The sequence below is a fragment of the Diabrotica undecimpunctata genome, chromosome 8, assembly GCF_040954645.1.
Source record: "Diabrotica undecimpunctata isolate CICGRU chromosome 8, icDiaUnde3, whole genome shotgun sequence".
Classification (NCBI taxonomy): Eukaryota; Metazoa; Arthropoda; class Insecta; order Coleoptera; family Chrysomelidae; genus Diabrotica; species Diabrotica undecimpunctata.
The window spans coordinates 1,012,433-1,039,365 of NC_092810.1; the positions used below are offsets into that span (position 1 = coordinate 1,012,433).

Consider the following 26,933-nt stretch of genomic DNA (forward strand, 5'->3'; position numbering starts at 1 on the left):
TATTTTTATCGGTTATGTAATTAAATAAATACTCTACTCTACTCTCTTCCAGATCAAACAGTGCCCGAAAGACGTTAGAGAAGGCGCTAGAACTGATGCCCGAAACCGAAAGAGAAGAGGAAGTGGAAGAGACTCATTCGCAAGAGGAGCCGTCGCCGCCTTCCGAGCAGCATTCGCAGCAACACGCGATCGCGCCGCCGCAGCCGCAAAATAATGACAACAACGCGCCGTCAGATCTGCCGGACGTAACGCAGCACTGCGAAAATCAGCAGGATAGGTAAAAGAAATGACGGACGGGACACGGCGGTTGTCGAGCATTTCATCCACTTCTATAAGCTTTGCACGTTATATAAAACGGGCGATAGGAATGTGATATGTATGTATATATTATAAAAAAAACGTTAACACACGCATTTTATATTGGCTGGGAAGCATTTTTCTCTTGAGCATGTTCCTCATATTTTTTTTGGTTTTTAATCCGCAAGTCTAAATGTAAATACCGAGGCAAAAATACGACGAACTGGACTCGGAAGTTTATTTCCGAGGTCCCGCTTCGAGATAGTTAAAAAAAAGGTCACTTTTCTATGTAGCACTCTTTTGTATAAGAATGAAATATAAATTGAGTACTGTTTCATCGACTTTAATAAAGAACACTCAGTATATATAAGGAAGGATGTAGCTATCGCTTTTTTTAGCAAAATATTTAAGTACACAGTTTATCTCTAACCTCGTGAGAAAATTTAAATGTAAATATCTAGGGAAAAAATGTGCTCTGTATACTAGGTTTTTGTATTGGCGCGGGTAGATCAGAAGAATAAAGGAAAGAAATGACGATATTGATGAGAATCCGTGTTAAATAGAACCAAAATTTAACAAACGAATTGATTTAGGCGTTTTGTTTGTCCAAAAATAGAAGTTACGGGATAAATATATTGTCCGGAATTTGTTTATCTTTATTGAGCTTTAAATTTTGATTTTATTTAATAAAAAAATAGTGTGAGTACCCCCCTGGGATACAAAATCGTTCAAAGAACAGCTCGTTGTTGTCTTTCTAACATTTTTCTCTAATCATAACTACAAACAACTTTATTTATAACCCTTTTAAAACACTATGAATGTTTGCTATGAATTCGTCTTTTTTTTTTAAATTTTATTCCATAGATTCCCTCTTCATTTTTGTGTTCTATAAACCACTGGCTTTATTTATTTAATGAAAAAATGATTTAGGTACGCTCCTGACTTCGAAATCGTTCAAAGAACAGTGCATAGTCGCCGCGCTTACACTTTTCTCTAATCATAACTACAAACAACTTTATTTATAACCCTTTTAAAAGACGTTTGTTATGAATTCGTTTTTTTATATCATATTCCATAGATTCCTTCTTCATTTTTATGTTCTATAAACCACTGGCTTTATTAATTTAATGAAAAATTGGTTTAGGTACGCTCCTGACTCCGAAATCGTTCAAAGAACAGCGCATAGTTGCCGCGTTTACATTTTTTCTAATCAAAACTACAAACAACTTTATTTATAACCCTTTTAAAAGACGTTTGTTATGAATTCTTTTTTTTATATCTTATTCCATAGATTCCTTCTTCATTTTTGTGTTCTATAAACCACTGGCTTTATTTATTTAACGAAAAAATGGTATAGGTACGCTCCTGACTCCGAAATCGTTTAAAGAACAGCGCATAGTTGCCGCGCTTACATTTTTTTTCCTATTAGTAATCACAAAACCACAGGCATTTTTTTACTAAGACGTTTGTGATGAATTCGTTTCTTTATATCGAAGTTCATAGAACCCCACTAATTTTTATACGATCATGTTAATTTATTAAGCGAATATCAACTGACTATATTAAAATTGACAACGCTGCGCTGACATTTTTACGTACCGAGCACATTTGCACTGTTGCCAAAATACTTTTGTTTTGAAAATACGACAATTTTAGAATTATCTTTTTATTTTTTCTGCATATTCTCCCGTTTATTATTATTCTTTCGCTCATATTATAAATATTTTAAATTCGGCTTTTATTTATCGACCGTTTTACGAAAATTTATTCTTCTGATGACTACTCACGCTGTCGTTCAGTAGTTTTCTCATTATGTGATATTTTTTAATTTTACGTGATGGTTAAATGGTGTTTTAGTTCGAGAATGCGCAGAAACGCGGAAACGTTTGTCTATCATCTTGTAAAAGACTGATTTTAATATCGGTATTTGTTACTAACACCTTAAATATTGAAGCTGCGAGCTTTCTAAATGCACCAAAGGATATTTTTTGTCAGAAGCACGGTGACAACAATTTTTATCATTGCTAATACCGTATTAACGACAATTTTTTATTAACCAACTTATTTTACTGTACAAAATGATTAGCATATGCTTCTGTTATTAATAATTATATACCTTAATGCAATTTTAATAGGTTCAGTCTTTTTTCCTTGTTATTATTTTTTAAAATTGTCCGTCATTGATACAAAACGTATTTTTGTCATTAGTGATCAGAATATATCATTATTTGTAGTAGTGGCCTACCTCTCAGATGGGGACCGCTTTTTGTCGAATGATTACCAAGTCTATAAAACCTCTTTGGTGATTCATTTACACTGTTAAATCATCAATATATCTTCCTTAGACTTCTTAATATGCATAATTTTTCAAATTGTCTGGGTTTATACCGATTTTTTTAAAGGAAATTGGGGCTAACTTGTGCAGTCACACTCTACCAAAAGGTTTCTTGTCATTTATAAGTAATGTTTATTAAATAATTATTCATTTATTGCGAATTTTCCTTTTGTCCCACATATTTAGGCATGTGGCGTATAACCATTAACAGATTTAAAAAAAATGGATTAGTTTGTGATGTAGCACTCTGCCAAATGCTTTTTTCGCATCTATAAATACTCTTTAAACTAATTTTTTGCAATATTTTTGTATTTTCTGGATTAATTTGGGATCTGACACTTCACCAGAAGTTTTCTTGGCATCGATAAATTCTCTTTAAAGTAATGTGATGCCATGATAGTTTATATTTGTACAAATTTTCCTTTTATTTCACAAATTATAAAGCTGTACCGTCTTTTCGAGGAAACTGGACTAATTTGTGATCTAGCACTTTACCAAAAGCTTTATTGGTATCTATAAACACTCTAAACCAATTTTATACAATACCCGTTTATTTTTCTTTTCAGTTTTTCCCTTTATTCTCCTTTATTAGATATATTTTTCGAATTGTGTAAATGTAGGCAAACATTTTTAAAGAAAATTTGGTTAATTTGTAGTGGTACACCTTTCTAAAAACTTTTTTAACATCTATAAACGGTTTTAAAAAAAATTGGGATGCAGTAATTATTATTTTTTGCGAATTTTTTCTTTATTATACATATTTTCACAAATTTTGTAGAAATATAATTTTTTTTTGGTGATATGACACTTCCAAAAGCTTTCTGGTCATCTCTAAAGAAATATACTCTAATTTCTAATTGTTTCCTTTATTCCACATATTTTTCCAAATACTGTATGTATACATCGATCTTTTATAGGAAATTGAACTATTTGGTAATGTTGTACTCCACCAAAAGCTTTCTTGTCATCTCCAAAGAAATATCATACTATAACTTCTTGTTTTTGGTGTATTTTTCCTTTATTCAACTTATTTTACCAAATACTGCAGGTATACATTGGAATTTTAAAGCAAATTTGACTAATTTGTTGTATTGTACCCTACCAAAGGCTTTATACAAATCAACAAATCGTTAACATATACATTTTGTACAGTTTCACAACGTTTTTATCCTTGTACATAACATTTTGTAACATATATTCCTTTTCCTGCTTCTGTGACCTAGTCAGAAAGTAAATGCGGTGTTTTTGTTGTATAGAAAGTACCAAATACTATTTAATCATCATATTATGAAGCCTGAAACGGAAAGCCACAACGAACAGGCAACATTGAGTATGTTTACCAACGCTAACATGTAAATATTTAGGTACTGAAAAAAAAATTGAAAAAGTTCTTCTATATATTTTTATTAATTTTAATATTAAAGTTTTGTATATACATATGCGTAACGTTTGAAGTTGTCGCAGATAACGAGCACGAAATGATGTTCGTTCTTTCGTTGTGGCTTGGACATTTTAAGTTTCTAAGTGTCTTATGGCGTGTAAAAGGCGCGTTTATTTATTAATTGATAAAAAGTATGACTGTTGATAAAAAAAAACACGAAATTGTTTCCCCCTCCTCCCATTTATGTTGTGTATTTTGTAGGATAGAACACTTGGAGGGACTTGTATACTTATTATAAAAGTTGTAATTTTTGTTTTAAAATGTGTCTCATTTATCCTTTAAATTATTGCTTAATCCTAAGCTTATACATTTTGTTTGTATTATAATTTATGATAATTATAAAAAATAAACTCAAATTTTACATGACGTCAACCTTCTTTATTCCTTACATTCTATTAGAGGGAGAAAACGAGATGATGACAATTTCGGCTTCCTCTATTCTATAATACGAGCCTTTTCGAAGTCACAAAGAAAAGTCATGATCAAAATGGTCAATTTTCTAATTAAACAGGTAAGTATAGTTTTTCCATTCGATTTTTACATAAATATGACATTATTTATACACTGCCCGGCAAAAAAAAGTGGCCACCCTTTAAATTTCCGAAACTACAAATTCATTGAAAGTTTTATGGACTATTTCATATTGTATTCTCAACATCTTTCATTTTTAAAACAAAAACTGACCATTACTGCTTGATTCCTTAGTATAATTTATTTAATTAGAAGGCTACAAAAGAAAATTAGTATAGGCGGGATCTGTTTTGGATTGGACATTTTCCATAGGAAGCTAGTTTTTTGCTGGAATCACTTCAGGATGTGCCCAATATCGATAATCATGATATGCGCCAGTCGCAAACCCTTTGCTAAATTTTTTATTTAACAAAATCTGAAAAAAATTTAAAATTTCTCATTTTTTTGCTCCTATTTTCGTTTATAATTCGGAAAATATTGATCCTAGAGAAAAAATTATAAGAAGTTAAAAGTTCCGTTATTCAATTTTACACAATATTTCGTTAGCTAGAAATTGAAAATTTAATGTTTCTTGTTGAAAAAATAGCAATAATTGGAAAAAAAGTACAAAAAAAATGAAGTTCATACTTTAAATGTTTTCGACTTTCTAAACTTGACCTACAAGCTCCATATTCCGCCTAGAAAAACCTTTTAATATATTTAAAACGTGTGCTAAATATTGTTAAGATCGGCCGGATAGGTTTTGCATAATAATTTTGCAACCCAGCCTACTGGAAAAAAATCGCAAATTTTCAAATTTATAGTAGGCCCTAAATAAGGCCCTCAGATAGTTGCAAATTTTTTTACACATAAAAGAAGGCTAAAACTTTCAAACGCTTTTTGTAAAATTAAAATCGGAGAGCCTAGAAAATGTTTTAAAGTTTTAAGCATTTTTTAGGCTAATAAACAAATTGAATAACTTTACGAGCTTTAAACATATCAATTTCAAAATTTATACACTTAAAGAACATTATACAAGCAACTAAAGTATTAGTTGACATACAAGATGACCAGGATTGGCCTGAACCAAAGCAAATAGATGAGAATATCAAGCCAACTTCCCCAAAAGAAGTAGCTGAGTTAATTAAAGAACAAATCGACCCAAATAAAGCACCAGGTTATGACCTCATTACCGGAAGACTGCTAAAAAATCTACCAAGAAAAGCTATCGTAAAATTAACAAATTTAATAAATGCTGCCTTTAGACGACAATATGTTCCAGATTTATGGAAGATAGCTGAGGTGATCATGATACCAAAGTCTGGGAAACCCCCCAATGAGGTGACATCATATAGACCAATATCACTCCTACCTGTGATGTCCAAGGTGTTTGAAAAACTCCTCCTGCGAAGAATCCTACCAATAATTGAAGAAAAGAAAATAATTCCAGATCATCAATTTGGATTTAGAAATAAGCATTCGACAATTGACCAGGTGCATAGAATAACTGCTATAATTGAAAGATCATTAGAGAAAAGAAAAGTCTGTTCTGCAACCTTCCTAGATGTGGCACAGGCGTTTGATAAAGTCTGGCATAAGGGTTTGATACATAAACTTAAATCATACATGCCTAAACAATATTCAAATATATTACAATCATATCTAGCGAACAGACATTTTAGAGTTAAACAAGAAGATGCATACAGTGATCTCAAGGATATTGAAGCAGGTGTTCCACAAGGGAGTGTATTGGGTCCAGTTATATACCTAATATACACGTGTGATATACCGGAACTAGAAGACGACACCATAGCTACCTTCGCAGATGACACTGCTGTCTTAGCGGTAAGTGACACCGTCGAAGAAGCTACAGAAAAACTACAAAATTCAATAAATAAAATCCATGAATGGACCAAAAAATGGAAAATTAAACTGAATGAGAATAAATCAGTCCATATAAATTTTACCAATAAGAGAATTAATAATATTCCTATTAGAATAAATGATGTCCAAGTGCCTATTGCAACATCAGCAAAGTACTTGGGGATCACTCTTGATGCGAAACTTCGCTGGAAAGCTCACGTGAAGAAGAAAAGAAAAGAACTAGGCATCCGCTACAAGAAAATGTATTGGTTAATGGGAAGTCATTCCTCTCTATCCATAAATAATAAACTCCTAATCTATAAACAAATACTGAGACCAGTATGGACCTATGGCTGCCAACTCTGGGGCTGTGCCAAGCCTAGTAACATCAAAGTAATCCAGATATTCCAGAATAAAGTACTGAGGAACATCGTAGATGCGCCTTGGTACGTTAGGAACAACGACCTTCACCGGGACCTCAAGATGGAAGACGTCAATCAGATAATCAAGAAATTTGCAGGGAGCCATGAACAACGACTCCATCATCATGTAAACGTCGAGGCTATCCAGCTCCTCGACAATACGAACTTAGAAAGAAGGCTCAAAAGAACAAAGCCTTTTGAACTGGTATAATGAGTGAGTGAAAAGCAGAGTAAAGTGTTGTGCGAGTATGCATGCTAAATTTAATGCTAGTTATTAGAAATAATAGGAAAGATACTAGTGAGTAGACACCTAATTTTAAGATTTCATTAGTAATTTAAGTTAGAAACAAATTGATAATTGGTCTTACTGACCAGGTTTTAATGTAAGTACACTTCTGTGTCTTTAGTAAAAAAAAAAAAAAACTAACTTGCAATTTAGTATCTTTTATTTTGTGATATGGACGATTTATGTAATTTTAGTAAATTTTAATTGTTATTGTTATTTTTTTGACTTTTTGTAAGCTTTGTCCATAAAATTGTACAATTTTCAGTGATAATACAGCATATTTCTATTCTATTCTATTTCTATATGATCGCTCTGGATGCATCTGTAAAGGTCCATGTTTTGACACCTAGAAATTGGCGCCAGAAGATGCATTTAAGCTTATCTAGTACAGTAAAAAAGTTAATGCAACCATACTATCGTTAAATAAAGTCACCATAAGACACACCTTAAAATATTCACCCAATTTTATAACCTTTTATTTAAAATGTGTATAAAAATGTTTTAATTGAATGTAAAATGAAGGCAGTTAAAATTAAAATATACGATAATATACTAAACTAACTAATAAAGAAAAACAAACCAATAAAAAACTATTTTTTATTACGATTTCTTAATATTATTTACTTACAAGCTAATAAGGAAGGATTTTTATTACAATTTACAAAATTTATTCTAAATATTCATCTAGTCCTATTTACGACCCAACTTGAGACACTAAATTTGACCAGAATTCTGAATACTCCTTCAGCACGGTTCCCCTGAAAAAAAGCAGTTTTATTAAGCATTCAATTATGACATCTAATAAACAATGAGTGGTAATAAAATTTAGTTGTAAAGTTTATGTCGGTTTTTGTGGGTTGTCGATAGAATTTTGATTTGTTGTTCACCTTGCGACAACTTTTTGGATTGAAGTAACCAATGTGGAAAATATCACTTGTATCTTTTTATCTTTATCAGTAAATAAGGCCATTTTGTGATACACTTCATTCACTTCTAAGCGAAATATTACACGAAAAGATATTCCAGATACACCTTTAAATCATGGATAAAGAAATCAGAATGTACTAATAGAAATGAAAATTGAAAATCCACAAAATCATAAATCTGTGTCATGACTTCATTTGCAGCATAATTGAAATCAGAAATTGAGACGGCAATTAAAAAGCTAAAATTCAGAAAAGCAGAAGGAGAAGATGGAATAACAGCTGAAACACTCAAAGAAATGAGAGAATTAGGGAGGGAAGTAATGCTTAGAATTTGCAATGAGATCTGGAATACCGTAAAGTGGCCAAATGACTGGGGTAAACTCACGTTTATTCCCATATATAAAAAAAGGTTCACCGACAGATTGCAGTCATTACCGTACAGTAGCATTGATATCACACGCGAGCAAAGTACTTCTAACCATCATCAATGAAAGACTAAAATCAATTCTCGTACCACAAATTCCCTAAGAACAATGCGGATTCGTCCCAGGCAGAGGAACAAGAAAACATATTCTTAACATTGGTCAAATTATCGAAAAATCTCGAGAATTTAATATAGAAACATATTTATGCTTTGGTGACGATTCCGAGGCATTCGATGTCGTAAAATGGGATAAAATGTGGCATATACTTAGAGAAATGAGTACGCCAGAACATCTAATCTATTTATTACAAAAACTATATGTAAATAATACTGCTAATGTAAGAGTGAATAATGTGGTTTCGAAAAACTTCAAATTAAAATCTGGAGTGCGACAGAGATGCATAATATCCCCTATCCCATTCAATATATATATATATATATATAGTGAACATATTATGCGTCAAGTTTTTGGCGAATGGCAAGGTGGAGCAACGATAGGAGGAAGAAAAATCAAAAACCTACGTTATGCTGATGACACTGTTATATTGTAAGAAGTAAATCAGGAGTTCAATTACTAGCAATACTAGAATACTTACAACAAGAGGTGAACCGAACCCACTAAGTGTAGCAAAACCACGAGGTGGACCAAATATACGAGGGGGTCATAGATGGCAAGGATCTATTACGTCCAACAGAACTCTTGAAGAAGCAGAATATATTCCTGCAGTTGAGAACAATATGCAAGAAAATGAAGACGTTGACAAGTTAAATTGCTAGATGATGGAGATCTGCACGGTCAGCAAATTTTGGAAAAAAACAATATAACTGAAATGATAGTCGAGGACTCCATTGGCTACAATTTCGACATTGATAAAATGCCAATAGATATTGTACTAGCAGAACAGAATCAAATCGTCAGTAACGAAGAAGAACACGTAGTAAGTAGAATGAAGGAAAATAAAGTTATAAAATGCAGTGAAGTTAACAATGAACGTAAGACAGAACAGAACAAACTGGAAAATCAGCAGAAAACAACTTCGCATTCCCCTCAATCATTCCTCCTGGATGAACTTCAAAGCAAGAAGGATCTGGCAGAAGCTGCTAATTTTAAAAATCAAGAAATATCATCCGCATTGTGTTATTTTTGTACTTTATCCCCGGGCTTCCCCCTAAAAGCCCCCTTGTAGGGGAGTAAAAACGCAAAACGATTTACCAAGAATGTGTATAAATGAATATTTCAAATAAAAAATGTAGCTGAGATGATTTTAAACAAAAATGTTTATTTGCACTTATTGTTTAGAATGAACCGTTCTCTCACAAACAACGCTTAAAGCGGACGTCGATTTTGAATATCAGTTACTCGCGCAAAATCAATGTTCAATAAAATTCAATAGAATCATAAAAAATTGCAAAAATCGTGCCACGTGTTTTATTTAACACCTCTATAAAAACTGAGTTCATTTGTTGCAAAATACAAAAATTGCATACGAAAGCTGCAGTCTTTACCTTTAAGACGCGTCTTGATTTTTGTCGATAGAACACCCGAATCAAAAGATATTGAATTTTTTCCGTCGAGCTGATACAAACTGTAATGAGCGTTGATTTCTCCGATCGCTTCAATCGTTATTTCTGAGAGAACAGTTTATTCTACGCAAACAATGCTAATAATCGTTTTTGTTCAACCGATTTCCGTTCAACCGTTTCAAACCGATTTTTCTCCGTTTTCCCTCTCTCCTTAGGGAGTTTTAGCTGAAAGTCCGGGGGTAAAAGTGGTAAATTTTTTTGCATCTTTTTTAGCGTCCTAAAATTGATATTTTCTGCAAAATTCAGCTTGTTCGTATGATTTTTAGGGGTCAGTGGTATTTTCGTCTCTGCGACTGGAGTATCACAGTACTTTTGCAAACCTATTTTACAATATTTAAATAAATTTTTTAAATCAAAAAATTTAAAAGGGTTTTTCTTTCGGCTTTCTGCTTACAAAGCCATATTCCGAGCTATGGTCAAATATTAAAGAGATCATGTTGTGAGCAGTTCTATTTTTTATTATTTCCTTTCTTTCTTCAATCAATCAAAAAACACAAAGGACTGTACACTGGACTCAATAAAAATCACATCAAAAAATTTGGTTATGGTACGAGTTAATTTGGTTATGGTGTCAGAACCTGAACATTTTTACTGGATTTGAAGGAGCAGATAAAGAGTCTCACAGGTAGGTGATAAAATCACAAAAAATCGGACGAATTTAGATGTAAAAAGAAAGTAGGAAGACACAGTGATTTTGATATAAAATAAAATAAATTACAAAACTATAGTAAAATGAGATAAACTATGGAAAAAGAATTATCCTCGTTGGAAAATTATTGCTTTATACACGAGGTCAAACAGTTGTTCGTTTTTTTCATACTAACAAAGAATATTGACCTACTACATAACTCGACCCTCAAAGAAATCATTTTTCCTGAAGAAAACAAAACAAATTTACTCACGTAAAGTACACTTGTCCTCCTCTTGTGTTCTGTGGTGCTTGCCACACCAGCGTAGCCGATTGCTTCGGCTTAGGGTCAGCATGAGTAATGGCGCTGCATTCGGAATGTATTTTGGTGTTCGGAGTCTCTACCCAGCTCCCTATCCACTCGTTGGAGGCGACGTCACGGGCCTGGATGAGGAATCCTTTAAAATTGGACGCTCCTTGGATGGTCACTAGACAAAAAATAAATTACTATTTTCATTGGGAATAAGCTACAATATAAGTCCGCTTCGGAAATAGTTTGTCGCAATTTGTATAGCAAATTCTTGAGTGCAGTAGGATCTGGTTAGTCATATTAAGAACGAAATAAATAAAAAGAAAGTACCCCTATTGGTAACTCAATAACTTATCGAAGATACATCATTTATGCTTTGAAATAACATACATATAAAATCAGAGTTTGGTGTTTATTGAGAGTAAACTAAATGTAAGACCAAACATTTACCATGTCGGGATAGTATTATGAGGTTTTTGCCTGGTTTGTCCTCATAATTTACTATGGAATCGCTAACGAGAGAATTTTACTGTCATCATGGCATGTGGTCATATTTCTAAAGACTGATTACATGCTGTGATTTTTTCTGAAGGGTATTTTCAAGGTCTCTTCCCAAAGAGCGTTATGAAATGACGACTAAACAAGAAAATTCTGTGCTCTGCAATCCAGCTAGAAACCGACGCCATGCCAGCGTATTCCATAAATGGGATACTGGAAGATCAAAGTTAACATTACGTAAAAAATACCGCATTGCAACATGGAATGTTAGGGGGCTGCTACAGCTAGGTAAATTGTATATATTAGAAAATGAACTGATCAAGGAGAAGATAGATATCTGTGGGATATCTGAGACACACTGGGAAGGTCAAGGACACTGGGAGGACACTCACTACAAAGTTTTCAAAAAGGCGTAGCAATAATAATTCAAAAACGTTGGGCAAAATATGTACATGAATACCTTCCAGTAAATGATCGAATAATCAAAATAACTCTAAACGTTAAACCAGCCAAAATGCATATTATACAGGTATATATGCCAACATCCGAAATGGCAGAAAAAAAAGTAGAAAAAACATACCACCTGATACATGAAACCATCTCTAACATTCCCAAAAAAGAACCAATGAAGATAATAGGAGATTGGAATGCAAAAATAGGAAAAACTAAAATAGATGACCATCTGAAAGGAACGATAGGTGAGCATGGCTTAGGTGAGCGAAATGAACGAGATGAACGGCTCCTTCAATTTGCGATATGGATATTAGTATAGTAAACACAATGTTTAAACATCATCCGCGAAGATTATCAACATGGTCTTCGCCTAGAGGACGATACAAGAATCAAATAGATTATATTCTTGTCACTAAACGATGGAGGATCGCAATAATCAATGTGAAGACAACACCAGCTGTAGATTGTGGTTTTGACCACAAAATGTTACAAGCGGAATTTCGCATTAAGTTACACAGTGAAACAATCACAAATAAAAGAGAAAAATTGATTCCAAAATACCCGGAAAAACTTAGAGAAGCATTAGCAGAAGCTGACCTACCAGCGACTACCCGAGATCCTGACAAAACGTGGGAATACAAAGAAATGGATCACTGAAGCCATCAACAATACTAATGCCAAAGACAAAACAGCTAGGAAAAAATATTGGATGACTGAAGAGACTCAATCTTGTGGAAGAAAGACGAAAACTTAGAAACGGCACATCAAATTCAAAACATAAAGAAATAGAGATATGCACCATAAATACAACTATAAAACACTTGTGCAGAAGGGACAACGATAATTATATTAAAAACATATGTGTACAACCAGAAGAACATGCTGACCGCCAAGAATCTAGAGAACTTTTCTCAAAAGTCAAGTATCTAGCGAGAGAATTCAAACCGCAGACACAGATCATCAAAGATAATAGCGGAAATACCATAACAAACCCAGACGGGATCGCAGAGGTGTGGAAAAAATATTGAGAAATACTATTCTCCAACAACGACCCTGACAATAATACAGAGAAAAGAAGTTATGAAAAAGAACCTCAAATATTGAAATCAGAAATTGAGGCGGCAATTAAAAAGCTAAAATTCAAAAAAGCAGAAGGAGAAGATGGAATAAGAGCTGAAACACTCAAAGAAATGGGAGAATTAGGAACGGAAGTAATACTTAGAATAAGAATCATGGCAGGTTACGAAGTGGTCAGTCAATCCTAAACTCACAAAAATTTGGAAGAACATTGACATTACAAAAAACACAAAATTACCTTTGAAGGCCATTCAAAGCGTAAAATATACTGAGATATTTTGGACATATAACTAGAAGAAGAGAAGGCATGGAGCGAATGATAGTTGAAGGTAACCTACCGGGTAAAAGATCCAAAGGAAGATCTCCAGTATGATGGTCGGACCAAATAGAGGATATGACTGGTTACTCATTCTCCGAAGCAAAAAAACACGCACAGGGGAGAGATAATTGGACAGACATAGTCAAACAAATTACAAATCGCCCCAGGAACGCACCTAAGCAATATTGGCAATATCATTTTAAAGTTGTTTGCTTTAAAATGTATGTCTGAATTATCAATATGAATGAGTCAGATAAAATTAAATTATTAGAAGAATTTTTCACGAAGTAACAAAAAACAAAATTTGTTTAATTCATACACGTTTGTATTTTGATAACGATTTCCGATATATGGTGGCTTATTCCCAACGAAAATAGTAATTGCATTAAGATACTACAAGAAAATAGCTTCAGAACAGTATTAAAAATATATATTTAGTGTACTTCTAGACGAAGGTATTTTAAAATGTTACAGATATTTGAAGCAGACATGGAGAAACAACGTTTATCACATTATTCCTCATGTATCAAATTGGAAAAATGCTCCTGTTAAATCAATTGATGTCGAAATGAGTTTTTCAGGATTTGTCTAGTGGCTATTTCACTAGACTATTTTTAACTGATAACGTCATAGCAACTGAAACGTCATAGCAACGCCACGTTTCCTACTGACAAAACTGGCGGACAAAACTAAGGTGTCTGGTAATTCTACTGTTATCAGTTTGACAAAAGTTATTGATGAGTAATCAATTTTGGACAAATATAATGAATCCAGGCAAAAAAATCAAAATTTGGATGCCAGTCAAGTGAAGAAATCTAAAAATTGGTTTCAAAAAATGTCCAATTGAACACGCAGAGATCCAGAAGCTCTATTTGGACCCAATTTTCGGAGTTATTTTACGCTAAAAAGATATACAACCATAACGGAAATATCAAGGATTCTCGAGGATTATGCCCATCGAGCAAAAAGACAAAAGAGGGAATCTAATTGTTATGAAAAGGCGACCAAAAAAGTGGCCTCTGATGGCGGACATATCCAGAAATGCGAATGCGCCAAATTTAAATTTTCCGACACTTATTAACAGTAGCTATAAAATAGTTTTCAGAATGTGTCTTAGACGAGAAAGTTTTAATGAAATATTAACGATAACATTCTAAAATGTGAAACAATTGTTAAAAAACTTCAGTATAAATAAGATTTCATGTGACAGTTGGGACAAATAATAACATAACCCAACTAAATTTGATTTTTTAAACAAGGAAAGACTCTCTTTCCCTCTTTTGTCTTTTTGCTCGATGATTATGCCTTTAACATGAAAAAAGGCAATGGCGAAGACTATAAAGAGTTGTCTGTAAACTTAATGTGGAATACTATAACAAAAATGGTAAATTTTACGCAGTATGGCATAAAAATCGACCCTTTCACAGATATATCTTTCAAATGTGCAAGATTGGTCAGAGGTACCAAGCAGAGGCAGCTTCAAAGTGTTCAAGAAAAAAGAAAACACAGTTCAAAAGCATTATCCACCGAATAACTATTAAAAATCATCCGAAGCTACAACGAGGAAACCCCCGATGGACCACAAAAAAAGTTTTTTCACCTTTGCTCATTTGAACTTGCTTGGAGAGGCAATGAGGCCGTAAACTGCAAGATTCATTTTTTCCAGAAGGAATTTGATGTTATGGGAGAATTTACGGGCCGAATTGAATATAACAGCATTTTTTCCAAAACAAATCAAGGCTGTTCGAAAAGTTTGGCAAGCAGCAAATGGCTGGTATGAAATTCATAAAACGAAAATATATGCCCAGTTAGATTATTTTTGAAATTAATGAAAAAAAGGGGACCAAAGATTTTATCACACATACTCTTTCTTATGTGATCGAGGCTGTTAAGAATGGCGTTGAACCTCTAATGAGGAAAATAAAAGATCTCTCTAATCTATGTTTGACAAAGAAAGCCATACCATCTGAATGGAATAGAGCAAAAACAATTCTTCTGCACAAAAAAAAAGGAGAAAAAACTGATCTGGAAAATTACCGACTAATCAGTCGGTTAAACCATCTTTATAAACTTTTCACGAGAGTAATCACCACAAGATTAGACAAGAAATTAGACCTATATCAAAGTAGAGAACAAGCTGGATTCAGAGCAAACTTTGGAATCAAAGCCCTTAGTTTTAACATTCGTAGATTTCCACAAAGCATTCGACTCAGTAGAACTCGACAGTGTTATAGAAGCACTAAACGAGAGCCGCATTGATAGCCGATATTCGAGGCTAATATGTAATATATATGTATATAAAAATGCAACAAGCTCGATACAACTACACGCTAACAGCAATCAAATAAAAATCCAAAGAGATATCCAACAAGGTGATACGTTGTCACCTAAACTTTTGATATCGGCTCTAGAAAAAGCGATCAAAACCCTCGAATGGGGTGATAAAGGAATAAATGTGGACGGAGAGATGCTACACCACCTAAGCTACGCAGCAACGCCCTACGATTTAGTCCTGATTGCAGACGATTTGGGACAAATAAAGAAAATATTGGAAGAACTTAGTACAGCCTGTCATAAAATAAGTTTAAAAACAAAATATATGACGAACTTAGTACCAAGTAAACACCTTGAAATACAAAATGAAGAAATAGCACTGGTAGACAAATATATATATATATATATATATATATATATATATATATATATATATATATATATATCTGGGTCACGAAATTAAGATAAGTAAGGACAATCAAACAACCGAAGTCTCCAGAAGAATAATATAAGGATGGGCAGCATACGGAGCTCTTAGGAACGTTTTTAAGAGTGACATCCCAACTAATATGAAGAAAAAAGTTTTCGACCAATGCGGGCTACCGATGATGACCTATGGTGCAGAAACATTATCGCTCCCAAAGAAAAGCGCACAAAAATTAAGAGTAGCGCAGAGAAGAATGGAGCGATCAATGATAGGGGCCACTCTGCGAGACAGGATTAGAAACGAAGATCTACGAGCTAAGACCAAAGTCTAGACGTCATTGAAAGAAGCTGTAACTTAAAATGGAAATGGACTGGACACGTTGCCAGAATGAAGGACGGAAGATGGACTCGCAAACTAGTTGAATGGAGACCAAGAGCCGATAAACGTAGAAGAGGAAGACCACCAACACGATGGCAAGACGATTTACGAAAGACAACAAAAAACTGGATAAAGTAAGCACAAGATAGAACACTTTGGAGATAAACAGGGGAGGCCTATGTCCAGCAGTGGATTGAGAAAGGCTGATGATGATGACTCTTTCTTAAGGAAAGTTGGATCTTGGTTCAAAAACTGTCCACTTGGAATCAACACCGTATCTAAGTGGACAAAAATGTCAGCTGAAAAAATTGAAATAGACACAAAAAACATAAAATAACAAACCATTCTCATCGATCTTTAGCTGGGTCAGCCTTGTTAAAGCAAGATGTTTCTGAACAGGAGTTAATTAAATTAACGGGTCACTCAAATGCAAGCTCTCTAAAACCATATCTGCAGCTAGATTCCAGTCACCACCAGAAGAAAGAATAGGCAAACTACTATAGCTTATAATAATTGTACAGTTAATATTGTTAACAAATAAATAAAGATTATGTTTTGTTGATATCGTGCATTAATTGTCTCGTGAAAAAGTCTTGTCGAACATCATTCGAGAGAAAATTATTTACCGGCAAAATTTTCTTCTGGTTTTATTCAAATTTGTTGCCTTTTGGCAATTTTCGCTTATGAAATTTTGACAAAATCATTCGACTGACGTCGAGTCAGTCAATTGCCAGGCAACAAACTTTCATACCAGTCTAAAATATTGCTGACTCTCTTGTGATAATATACGAAAATATTTTTAAATAACAACTCTCACTAACCTGTGATCTGAGTTCCCGGTCCATAATCGGCCTCGGATTGCAGAACCTGGAACGGGTTGGTTTCTGGTGATTGGGGCCTGGCTTGCCCGTGGTACGGCTGGTTAACCCTCGGCTTCACGCAAGCATCCACGGGCGCGCCGTCTGGAAAGCAGTTCGCCCCCAGCACCAAAGAAAAAACAACCATCACTCCAATGCGGTACATACTTAATCGAAATTTGTCTCGTTGCGTCTGAGAGCGAGATCGAGTCGTAACTAACATTGATTTTGAAATTGCATGCAAGATACGGGACGGAGGTGGGTCTTGAGACCTACGGGGGTCTCCGCGGCTGGTCTACTTTCACTTTGTTTCATCTCGTGCGTTCGGGTCCATTCAGTTTTCTTGGTGATGTGTTGCATAATCGGAAATAAGAAGTGATTTTATCATTGGCGTTTTTCTCACATAAAAGATATAATCTTTATGTAATACTAAATATTTTGAAACGTATATATCTTGTTTAGTAAAAAAACCTTTAGTAACTTTAGTTTACTTTAGTATCAATTTTGATTATCTATAATAATCAAAATTGTAGCATTTAGAAGCCAAAAAGCTTAAGTTATGGTTATTAACGAATGTATTTACAACCTGTTTTTTGTGAATTTTGAGTTATAGATGTCATCAGAGAACTCTTTTCGGATCGGGAGGTAATAATATAAAAACTGTCGTCACAATCGGCAGTTATATTCGGTTCGCTATTCCCAGTCCCAACTGTCTAGTGAATTTAGTAATTATTGTTTTGCGAAGTTAGTTACTTTTTGGCAGACTAAAAGTGGCTGGAAATTACTATACAACCAAGCATACGTACTCATAGCCAATATTAATAGTAAACAAACTAAATAGTAAATAAAATAGAACTTTGCGAATTACCGACAATCAATATTTATTTATCTGCACCATATAATAAATAGTTATGTTAAATTATAACAACTAAAATATATTTTTTAAATATATACTACTTACCTAAAATTTGATGGGTTTAGTATATACTTCCACTATTTATAGTGTATTTTTATGTATGAGAGAGTAATAAAACAATAAATTATGTAAGTTATATAAGTTTATAGAAGTATATAGGAAAACAATTTTAAATTGAGTATGACCACCAGGTATAAAGGTTGGAGCAGAATAGAATACAATAGTTGTGAGGGTTACTAATCCCTAAATAAGGTTGCCAGTGTCGGAGTGATGGAGGTTAACAGGTACTAATGAATTTGCAAGAAATGTAAGATGTTTATTTTATTGGTTATATATAACCAATAAAAGTTTAATAAGTACCTACCTATTTGCAAAATAAAGTTTAATTCTTTAGATAAAATAAAACGTTTTATTTTATCTGAAATGAGTGCATTCCACGAAGTAAGGGTTTCAACAATCAAACATTTAATTCTTTAATTCCAGGAATCTACGACAGTAATTGACTAGATAATTACCTTCTAAACTTATTCCACAGAAAATGTGATAGTGGGTTTTTCCATTTTGTATATAGGAAGGTCCAAGTGGCGTATTCAAAATTCTTAACAGTTCACTAAAAGTAGGTACTTCAGTTGCAAGGTGCAGTTTATTGTGTATACTAGTGTTATGGAAAATTTGGAAGTGCCGTGTAAACGCCGAAAAATTGGTCCTCTAACAGTTAATGAAAAAACATTAATATTTAATTGTTTTAAATCATTTACAGACAAACGTTTATGTGAAAGTGTTGATGAGACCGTTGAGTTAGTTAGCAGTACACTTGGTGTTGGGAAATCTACGATTTACAGAGTTATTAAAGAAGAGAAATGTGGTAGTTTTCAAATGCCACGTAATGCTCCAGGGAAACCAAAATTTCAAATAGAATATCATTTTAAAGAAGGACTTCGACGGAAAGTGCATGAATTCTTCTTTAGACAAGAATTTCCAACATTGGATAAAGTTCTTGTCTCAGTTCGAGATGATAAGGATTACCCAGAAATGAGTCGAAGTACGTTATGGAAACTTTTAAAAGAAATAGGCTTCCGCTGGAAAAAGAATCCCAGAAAGTCTATTTTATTAGAAAGAAGCGATATTGTCATATAGAGAAGACATTTTCTAAGAACCATAAAGGAAATGAGAAATCGAAAAAGAAAAATATTTTATCTTGATGAAACATGGATCAACGAGGGTCATACACCAAATAAATTTTGGCAGGATGAAACTGTTACAAGTCAAAGGTACGCTTTTGTAAATAACTTATCTACTGGTTTAAACCCACCATCAGGAAAGGGACGCAGGCTGATAATAGTACACATTGGCAGTTACACATTAACTTTTGAATCAACTCGTACCGGTGACTACCATGAAGACATGAACGCTGATGTCTTTCAAGAATGGTTCAAACAAATGATAGATCTTCTTCCTAAGAACTGTGTAATAGTAATGGATAATGCAAGTTATCACTCCAGACTTATAGAAGGACTGCCCACAACCAAGTGGTTAAAAAAAGACTTGCAGAATTGGCTGAGTTCAAAAAATATTACGTACCATCCCGGATCTATAAGAAAGGAACTTTATTCGTTGTGTGCCCTTCATAAAGAAAAATTTAAAAAATACGAAATTGATGAAATTGCCAAAAATCGTGGAATGACAGTACTTAGATCCCCACCATATCATTGTGAATTAAGCCCGATTGAACTGGTATGGGCACAGATAAAGAGTGAAGTTTCAAGAAAAAATACCACTTTTAAAATTCATGATGTTAAACAGTTGTTTTTGGAGGCCGTAAATAATGTAAAACCTGAAAACTGAGAAAAGGCAGTAAATCACACTATTAAAGAAGAGGAAAAAATGTGGAAGCTGGACAATATTACTGATAAAATGATCGAGCCAGTTATTATAAATCTTGGTTCTGAAAGTTCATCTTCTGAATCTGATTTGGATTTGTAACAAGTAGCTGTAAGTTTTATATTAATATTTTTATTCATCTATTTAACATACCTTAGACGGTTTTAAAAACTCTTTTTCTCTTTTGTAATTTTTAAAAATTAAAAACAAATGTGAATTTTTTAAAACCCTTTTTAATGTAGGCCAGTCAGTTCTAATATAGTGTATGATAAAAGATGTCACTTTTGTTTACATACACATAACACTTTATAACACTGAAATAATTCATTTATTTTTTACAATTATTCAAAGTAATTTTTCAATTAATCTTGAGCACGCCCATGGAGTGGTCGGAGCTACCAGTTAAAATTATGCTAATTACTCTCTCGTTAATAAAAATAAACTATAGAATAATTCTTCTTTTTTCAAAGAAAGAAGTCTGCAATAGTAGTATACTTGAGCTATTAATACTGAGAAGTGGGAATTGTTGTGTTGTGAGTTTCCGACAATGAATCTGTCAAAATATGCACGAGCTAAGCGAATGGAGTATATGAATGATTTACTAAAACTTCTTGGCTTAAAATATTGTTTTTGTTGTTTTTTATTTTGGATTAGTTATTTATAAGCTCGACGAAGAAAAGGGTGAATTTTACGAAAAAACTGGAATAAATAATACAGAACTGCCCTAGAAATGATATAAAAATAGTACTTGGAGATTTCAACGCCAAAATAGGGAAAAAAACGATTACCTACCCACCATTGGAAAATATAGCCTCCATAACGAGTCAAACAACAATGGAACACGCTTAATACACCTTGCGACCTCAATGAATATGGTGATAGCCAGCACATGCTTTGAGCGTAAAAATATACACAAAGGCACTTGGGTTAGCCCAGACGGTAACACAATCAATCAAATTGACCATGTTGTTGTGGACGCAAGATATTACAGCGATGTTATGAATGTACGTACCAGACGTGGAGCAAACATTGACTCCGATTACTACCTGGTCCAGGCTAAACTAAGGGCACGAATCTCTAACGCAAAAAAAGGTAAAGGAAGCAAAGAAGATAAATTCGAGGTGGACAGACTTCGAAACCCTGGGATAGTTAGAAAATTTGAACACAAACTTAAAGAAAAACTAGAAGACCAAATGAGTAGTACTGTTGAAAACATAGATAATTACTGGAATGAGTGCGAAAATATCTTGAAAGAAGTAGCAACAACAGTTTTAGGAAAGAAGAAACAAGAAAGGAAGGGGACATAATGGTATGATGCGGAATGCGCACAGGCAACTCAAAAGAAGAATCAGGCGTATGGGAAACTCCAAAACAGAAGCACAAGACAAAATCAAGAGGAGTACAAACAGATGAGACAAGCAGAGAAAAAGATACTAAAACAAAAGAAAAAACGACATTTAGAAAACCAGCAGCAGGAACTAGAAAGGATCACAGAGCTTACCTTGGACTAAAGCAGCTCTTAACATCACACATAATTAGCAGAAAAATCAAGATACTAATATATGAAACTCTTATTAAACCTGTCCTGACATACACTTCAGAGACATGCAGTATGGTAAAAAGCGACGAAGAACTGTTAGGCCACTTTGAAAGAAGAATACTTAGGCACATATACGGAGGAGTACAAGAAAGCGGGATATGGCGCAGGAGCTACAATTTTGAGTTGTATCAATGCTATGAAAAATACAACATCGTCCGGTCTATTAAAGTTAATAGACTAAGGTGACTAGGACACCTTGAAAGAATGGACACTGGAGACCCCCAAAGACAGATATTATATAAAGAGCCAGTAGGAACCAGGAAAAGAGTTAGGCCAAGATCTAGATTTAAAACTCAAATCGAAGATGACTTGAGGAATCTAGGGGTCAGAAATTGGAAAGCCAGGGAGAAAGATAGGGGGGAATTGAGACTAATTCTTGAACAGGCCAAGACCCACACAGGGTTGTAGAGCCAAAAATGATGATGATTAGTTATTTATTGAATAAAATAATTTTGTTATATTATTACACAAGGCTAAGTTATTTTTACTTAAAAAAAATAGAAGATATTCCCGAAATTTGAAGAAGAACTAAAAATATCTTGGAAATTAATGAGTTTAGGTATAGGAAATGCTTCATAAACATTAAAAAGTATCATAAATGTACGATTGTACATTTAAAAATTGCTTGGAGAATATAATTGCTTAATTTTTTTTTTTTTTCGAAATAACTTTTTGGATATCCTGTTCCATAATGGAATTATCTGACGAGGTATCACCTTCTCATCTTAATCTTGTTATCCTCTTTTGCGGAAATAAGTAGACAAATAGGCCAACCCTGTAAAGGCATAACAGAATAAAAATATATAAAAACCTGTTCTTTTACACCTAATAGAGGTGCGGGACAAAAAATCCCAATAAAATAGCGTAGGATAACTTGAGGAAGTTGATGACCTTTAAGAATGCAATGCCAATATAATAAAAGTATGTACATATTTCGCAACGTATTTGACGTCATTTTGATATTTTTTTTTATAAAATAAAACTATAGTTTTGTCTTGTTTTATATTTGCAACCTAAATACATCCCCTCAACTTTCTGCAAACACCCCCGCCTATGAGAATGACATAACGCGCATTCATTTTAATGTCTTTTTGTTCCTTTATCTCGATTAATTATCTTGATTTGTTGATGCTTATGTCGCAATGATTTTGTTAAAATTGATGAAAGCTGTATTAGACGCTAGTACTATCAAGAGTGGTACTTACAAACCAGTTGTAAGCGACATTTTTGTAACTTTATTTCGTAAACACGCATATCAGAAAGTAGGTACATGTATAGGACTTAATACAATTATGTGTGATGTAATAGAATCGTTAATGGCAATTTAATGGTATATATTTGATATGACAAATGGCTATGAAGATTTGAAATACCTGATTATATTAGTAACAACAATTATATAAGTAGGAATAATGTTTTATACAACGTTAAAAGATTAGTAACCGATGTAATAAGAGGAACCAAGACATTCACTCAGTTTAGTATTTTAACTCAAGTTCGAAGAAAAATTATGGGATAAATTATATAAAATTGTTCTTTACAGATAAATCTATATTGTCTTTTAACGACGCAATTCTTGTGCACTTCGTGAGAATGCCCTCGTAGTGTAAAGTATGTTGCCTATGCAAAATGTCATACGTATCAGAACCGCAATCAGCAACATTGTGCATCACAAAAGAAACTATAATAAATGTATATAAATTGATTCTGCTTTAGTTACTGATTAATATACAATACATATCTCTCATCAGTTAACATTAGTTTTTTTTTCGATTTAAGTGAAGTATTATGTATAACGGCGATCTCTAATCTCCATTTAAAAACTAAAAAGAAAATTTTCAATTAAGTAGCCTGCCTTTTTAATTGTGATTCCTCAAAACACTGCCATAATGTACACAAGAGAAATATGCATCGAGTTAGAATCTATGGAGAAGCTATGAGTATATTAACGTGTGTATTAAAAACGGCGCCAGTAGGTGTGGATAACGATAATACCAATATGGCGGTGGGATCAGGGCCAGACTCAATATTAAAACTACTATACAAATAGGACTAGTTATTCAGAAGATTTAATCATAATCTAAACAGGTGCAATACATTTTTAATAAACTATGATTTATTTATCCCGCGGTAAACACTAAAAACACGATATATAACAAGTTGTATCTGAAAGAGATCATAATATAAATAATATTTTAAAGGGTAAAATGAATATACGGTATTAAATAAAAGAAATACGTTCGTTTTACAACTTATATATTTGATAACTACAAATTAACTGACACTTAAAAAAAATACTGTGTAGAAATAAAAATAATAATGTTGCAGTGGTTAATAAGAATATAAAACCTGTGTGATATAAGCTATTGGAACAGCAGTGTCTTTCAAACGAATAGAAGAAAGTGAAGTTCTATCAAATATCTTTTTCTAAAAAATGTTTTGAACATAAAACACTATATTTATTTAATTTCTTTTGAAAACTTAAAAACACAATTATATGCATCACTAAGTATTAATAACAAATTTATATTTTAAATAAAAAATATGATTATTGAACTAAAAAACAGTATAAACAGCTTATAAATTGTTTATTAGTATCTTTATATTCTGTGTATTCATTACTTATATTTTATTGGAAGTGGATGTTTTAATTGCTATTTTGGAAACTTTTAAAAATATTCAATAATGACTGAAAAATTAATCGAGAAACTTTTCTAAATTCTTCTTCTTATGGTGCCGTGCACCTATAGTGCGTTGGCGAATTATCTTAAGGTCAGACGTCTGTCTTTTGCGGCATGCAAAAGTTCGCCAGTGTTAGTTACGCCTGTCCAGTTCTTTATATTTCGCAGCCACGACATTTGTTTGCGACCTAGTCATCTCTTGCCCTCAATCTTTCCTTGGATAATTAGTTGAGGGATTGCGTATTTTTCCCCTCTCAGGATGTGGCCCGGGTATCCAATCTTTCGTGCCTTGATCAAGCTGAGCAATTCTCTCTCAGTATTTGCTCTTCTTAGGACTTCCTCGTTTCTTACCCTATCTGTCCATGGTATGCGGAACATTCTTCGCAAGGTCCACATTTTGAAGGCTTCCAACTTGTTAATGGAAGATATTTTCAACGTCCATGTCTCCATGCCGTATAACAATATGGACCATACATAGCACTTAACCATTCTGTAACGGAGATTGAAGGAAACATTGCGGTTACAAAGAACCGGTTTAAATTTAAGAAGAATCTAAATTACTGGAAGATTTTTTATGAATACTATTAATTTATTCTCTGAAATACGGGCCATCACTTTGTTTACATATTTATATACTGAACGTGTATGTGGAACGTTATTCCTGAAGATTTTTTATTAACATTGCTTCTGTTACTGCAACTACGTTGAGAACAAGAAACCATTATTATGCACTATCACAATATAATATTACAGTTTCTATAAAAATATTATAAAACTAAAAATATTCAAAAAACAACAAACGTAAACAATCATACACGATCTGTCAAAACGATCATAACAATATGGCCGAAGTGAGGTCGTTTTTAGTCACGTGATGCCCTCTCCATAGATTTTAACTCGATGGAAATATGCTTAAATTCCATCAGTTGTCATTAATATTTGGGGTTAAATAAGCAATTTTTAAAATTCTAATTCACAGAGTTCTATTAAATAACCTAGACGAAAATTTGGGACAATTTTTAGCGGAAAAAAATATGGGAGCAAGAGTTTGAAAATTAAACTTGACTGAATAAGTATAAGAAACTGGGAGAGCGGTTTATCCCTGCCTATAAGCAGAGCATAAACCTTTTTTTATTCGATTCTATATATTTTTTGCAGTTAAAATGTATTTTTTATTAATTTTTCCAAGTGGGCCGGAAATTGTTATTAACAAATATCTTATAACAAAAAACTGTTTCTCGAATCGCTTCGAGTAAAATTGTTTTTGGGTGTAGCTCATCAAAATGAATACTTTATCTTGGTAATTTTTCAAAAAATGCTTTCTTCTCGAGTTATTCGCAGTTTTTTGTTGAAAAAATCCCTTAATTAGTGATTTTTGTGATTTTTTTTACTGGATTGCTATTATATACATCAGTGATTCTCAACCTATGAGGCGCTTCCCCCTAGGGTGGCGCCCTTTTATAGTGGGAGGGGGGCGTGAGAATATAATAAAAAACACCAACAACATTGACTAATTTACTAAAATCAAAGCAAAACAAAATTCTGACAAAATATAAAATAAAATACACATGAACACTGATAAAGAGGTACAATTATAAAGGGTACTGAATACTAAATTATCAACAAGTTTATTGTATAGTAGTGACTTCCTTGGGCAAAGTTTGTCGAAACAGGGTGTAATATTAGAAATAGACGGTCTATTTAGAAATAGTTATTTTTCTATATTTAGCTGCGATCTATATTTGGTCTTCAAAGCAGCCATCGCGGAAAATCCTGTTTCGCAAAGGTAAGATGTTGAAAACAGTAATAGTATATGGAATGCTCTGGTTTTCAGCGCAGAAAACTCACCATTTACCCCTGACCAAAATTCAAAGATATTCTCTGAGAGAATATCAGCATCAATGAAATGAACAATATTATTACTCAAATATTGAAAGAAGCTGAAAAGAAATACTGTCCTCGTCCTGAAAATAATAACAAAAAATTAAGCCACAACACAAAACATCTTCTAAAGGAAAGAAGAAAACTTAGGGAAAATCAGGATCATAACCAAAATGAACTAAGAATTTTGAATAAGAAAATTAAAAAGGAAGTTAGAAAAGATCTGAGACGATACAATACGATGGAGATAACTAATAGAGTAATAGAGAGTAGAGTAATAGAAGAAAACAAAAGCTTGAAAGTACCCAGACAGAGCATGTCCATTGGAAGAAAAAACGTCCACAAATTAAGAAATGAACAGGGGCAAATCATTGAGGATAGAGTTCAAATTATGAACACGATAGAGAGTTTTTATAGACAACTATACAAAGAACAGCAATGTAACCGGAGTGGATCATTACCAAAGATAATCAATCAGGGATCTGAAATTTTACCGGACGTAACACCCAATGAAGTTCGAAGGTCAGTGCAAGAAATGAAAAACAATAAGTCCCCCGGAGGCGATGAAATAGTGGCAGATGCCTTAAAAGTGGCTGGAAAAAGATTATGGCAGCTCCTTGCCAAACTATTCACTAGAAGTTTGCAGGAAGCAATAACACCAACCCAGTGGTATAACGCAGAAATTATCATACTTCATAAAAAAGGGGATGCTACCGACCTCAGGA

General features: G+C 33.3%; 2 protein-coding genes across 2 annotated transcripts in view; one reads left to right on the forward strand and one right to left on the reverse strand.

The window, feature by feature from the left end:
- Positions 1-4,439, forward strand: part of faf (ubiquitin carboxyl-terminal hydrolase-like faf) — a 37,097-nt gene extending 32,658 nt beyond the window's left edge. The window contains 1 exon segment of the mRNA XM_072541792.1: positions 53-4,439. Within this exon segment, the coding sequence (XP_072397893.1) occupies positions 53-281 (229 nt within the window). The 3' untranslated portion in view covers positions 282-4,439.
- Positions 4,440-7,677: 3,238 nt separating this feature from the next.
- On the reverse strand, positions 7,678-17,487 carry LOC140448197 (reelin domain-containing protein 1). The gene is made up of 3 exons (XM_072541313.1): positions 17,214-17,487; positions 10,931-11,144; positions 7,678-7,852 (listed from the first exon to the last, which is right to left on the reverse strand). The coding sequence occupies exons 1-3, from the start codon at positions 17,470-17,472 to the stop codon at positions 7,789-7,791; spliced, it is 537 nt and encodes a 178-aa protein (XP_072397414.1). The 5' UTR covers positions 17,473-17,487; the 3' UTR covers positions 7,678-7,788.
- Positions 17,488-26,933: the final 9,446 nt, after the last annotated feature.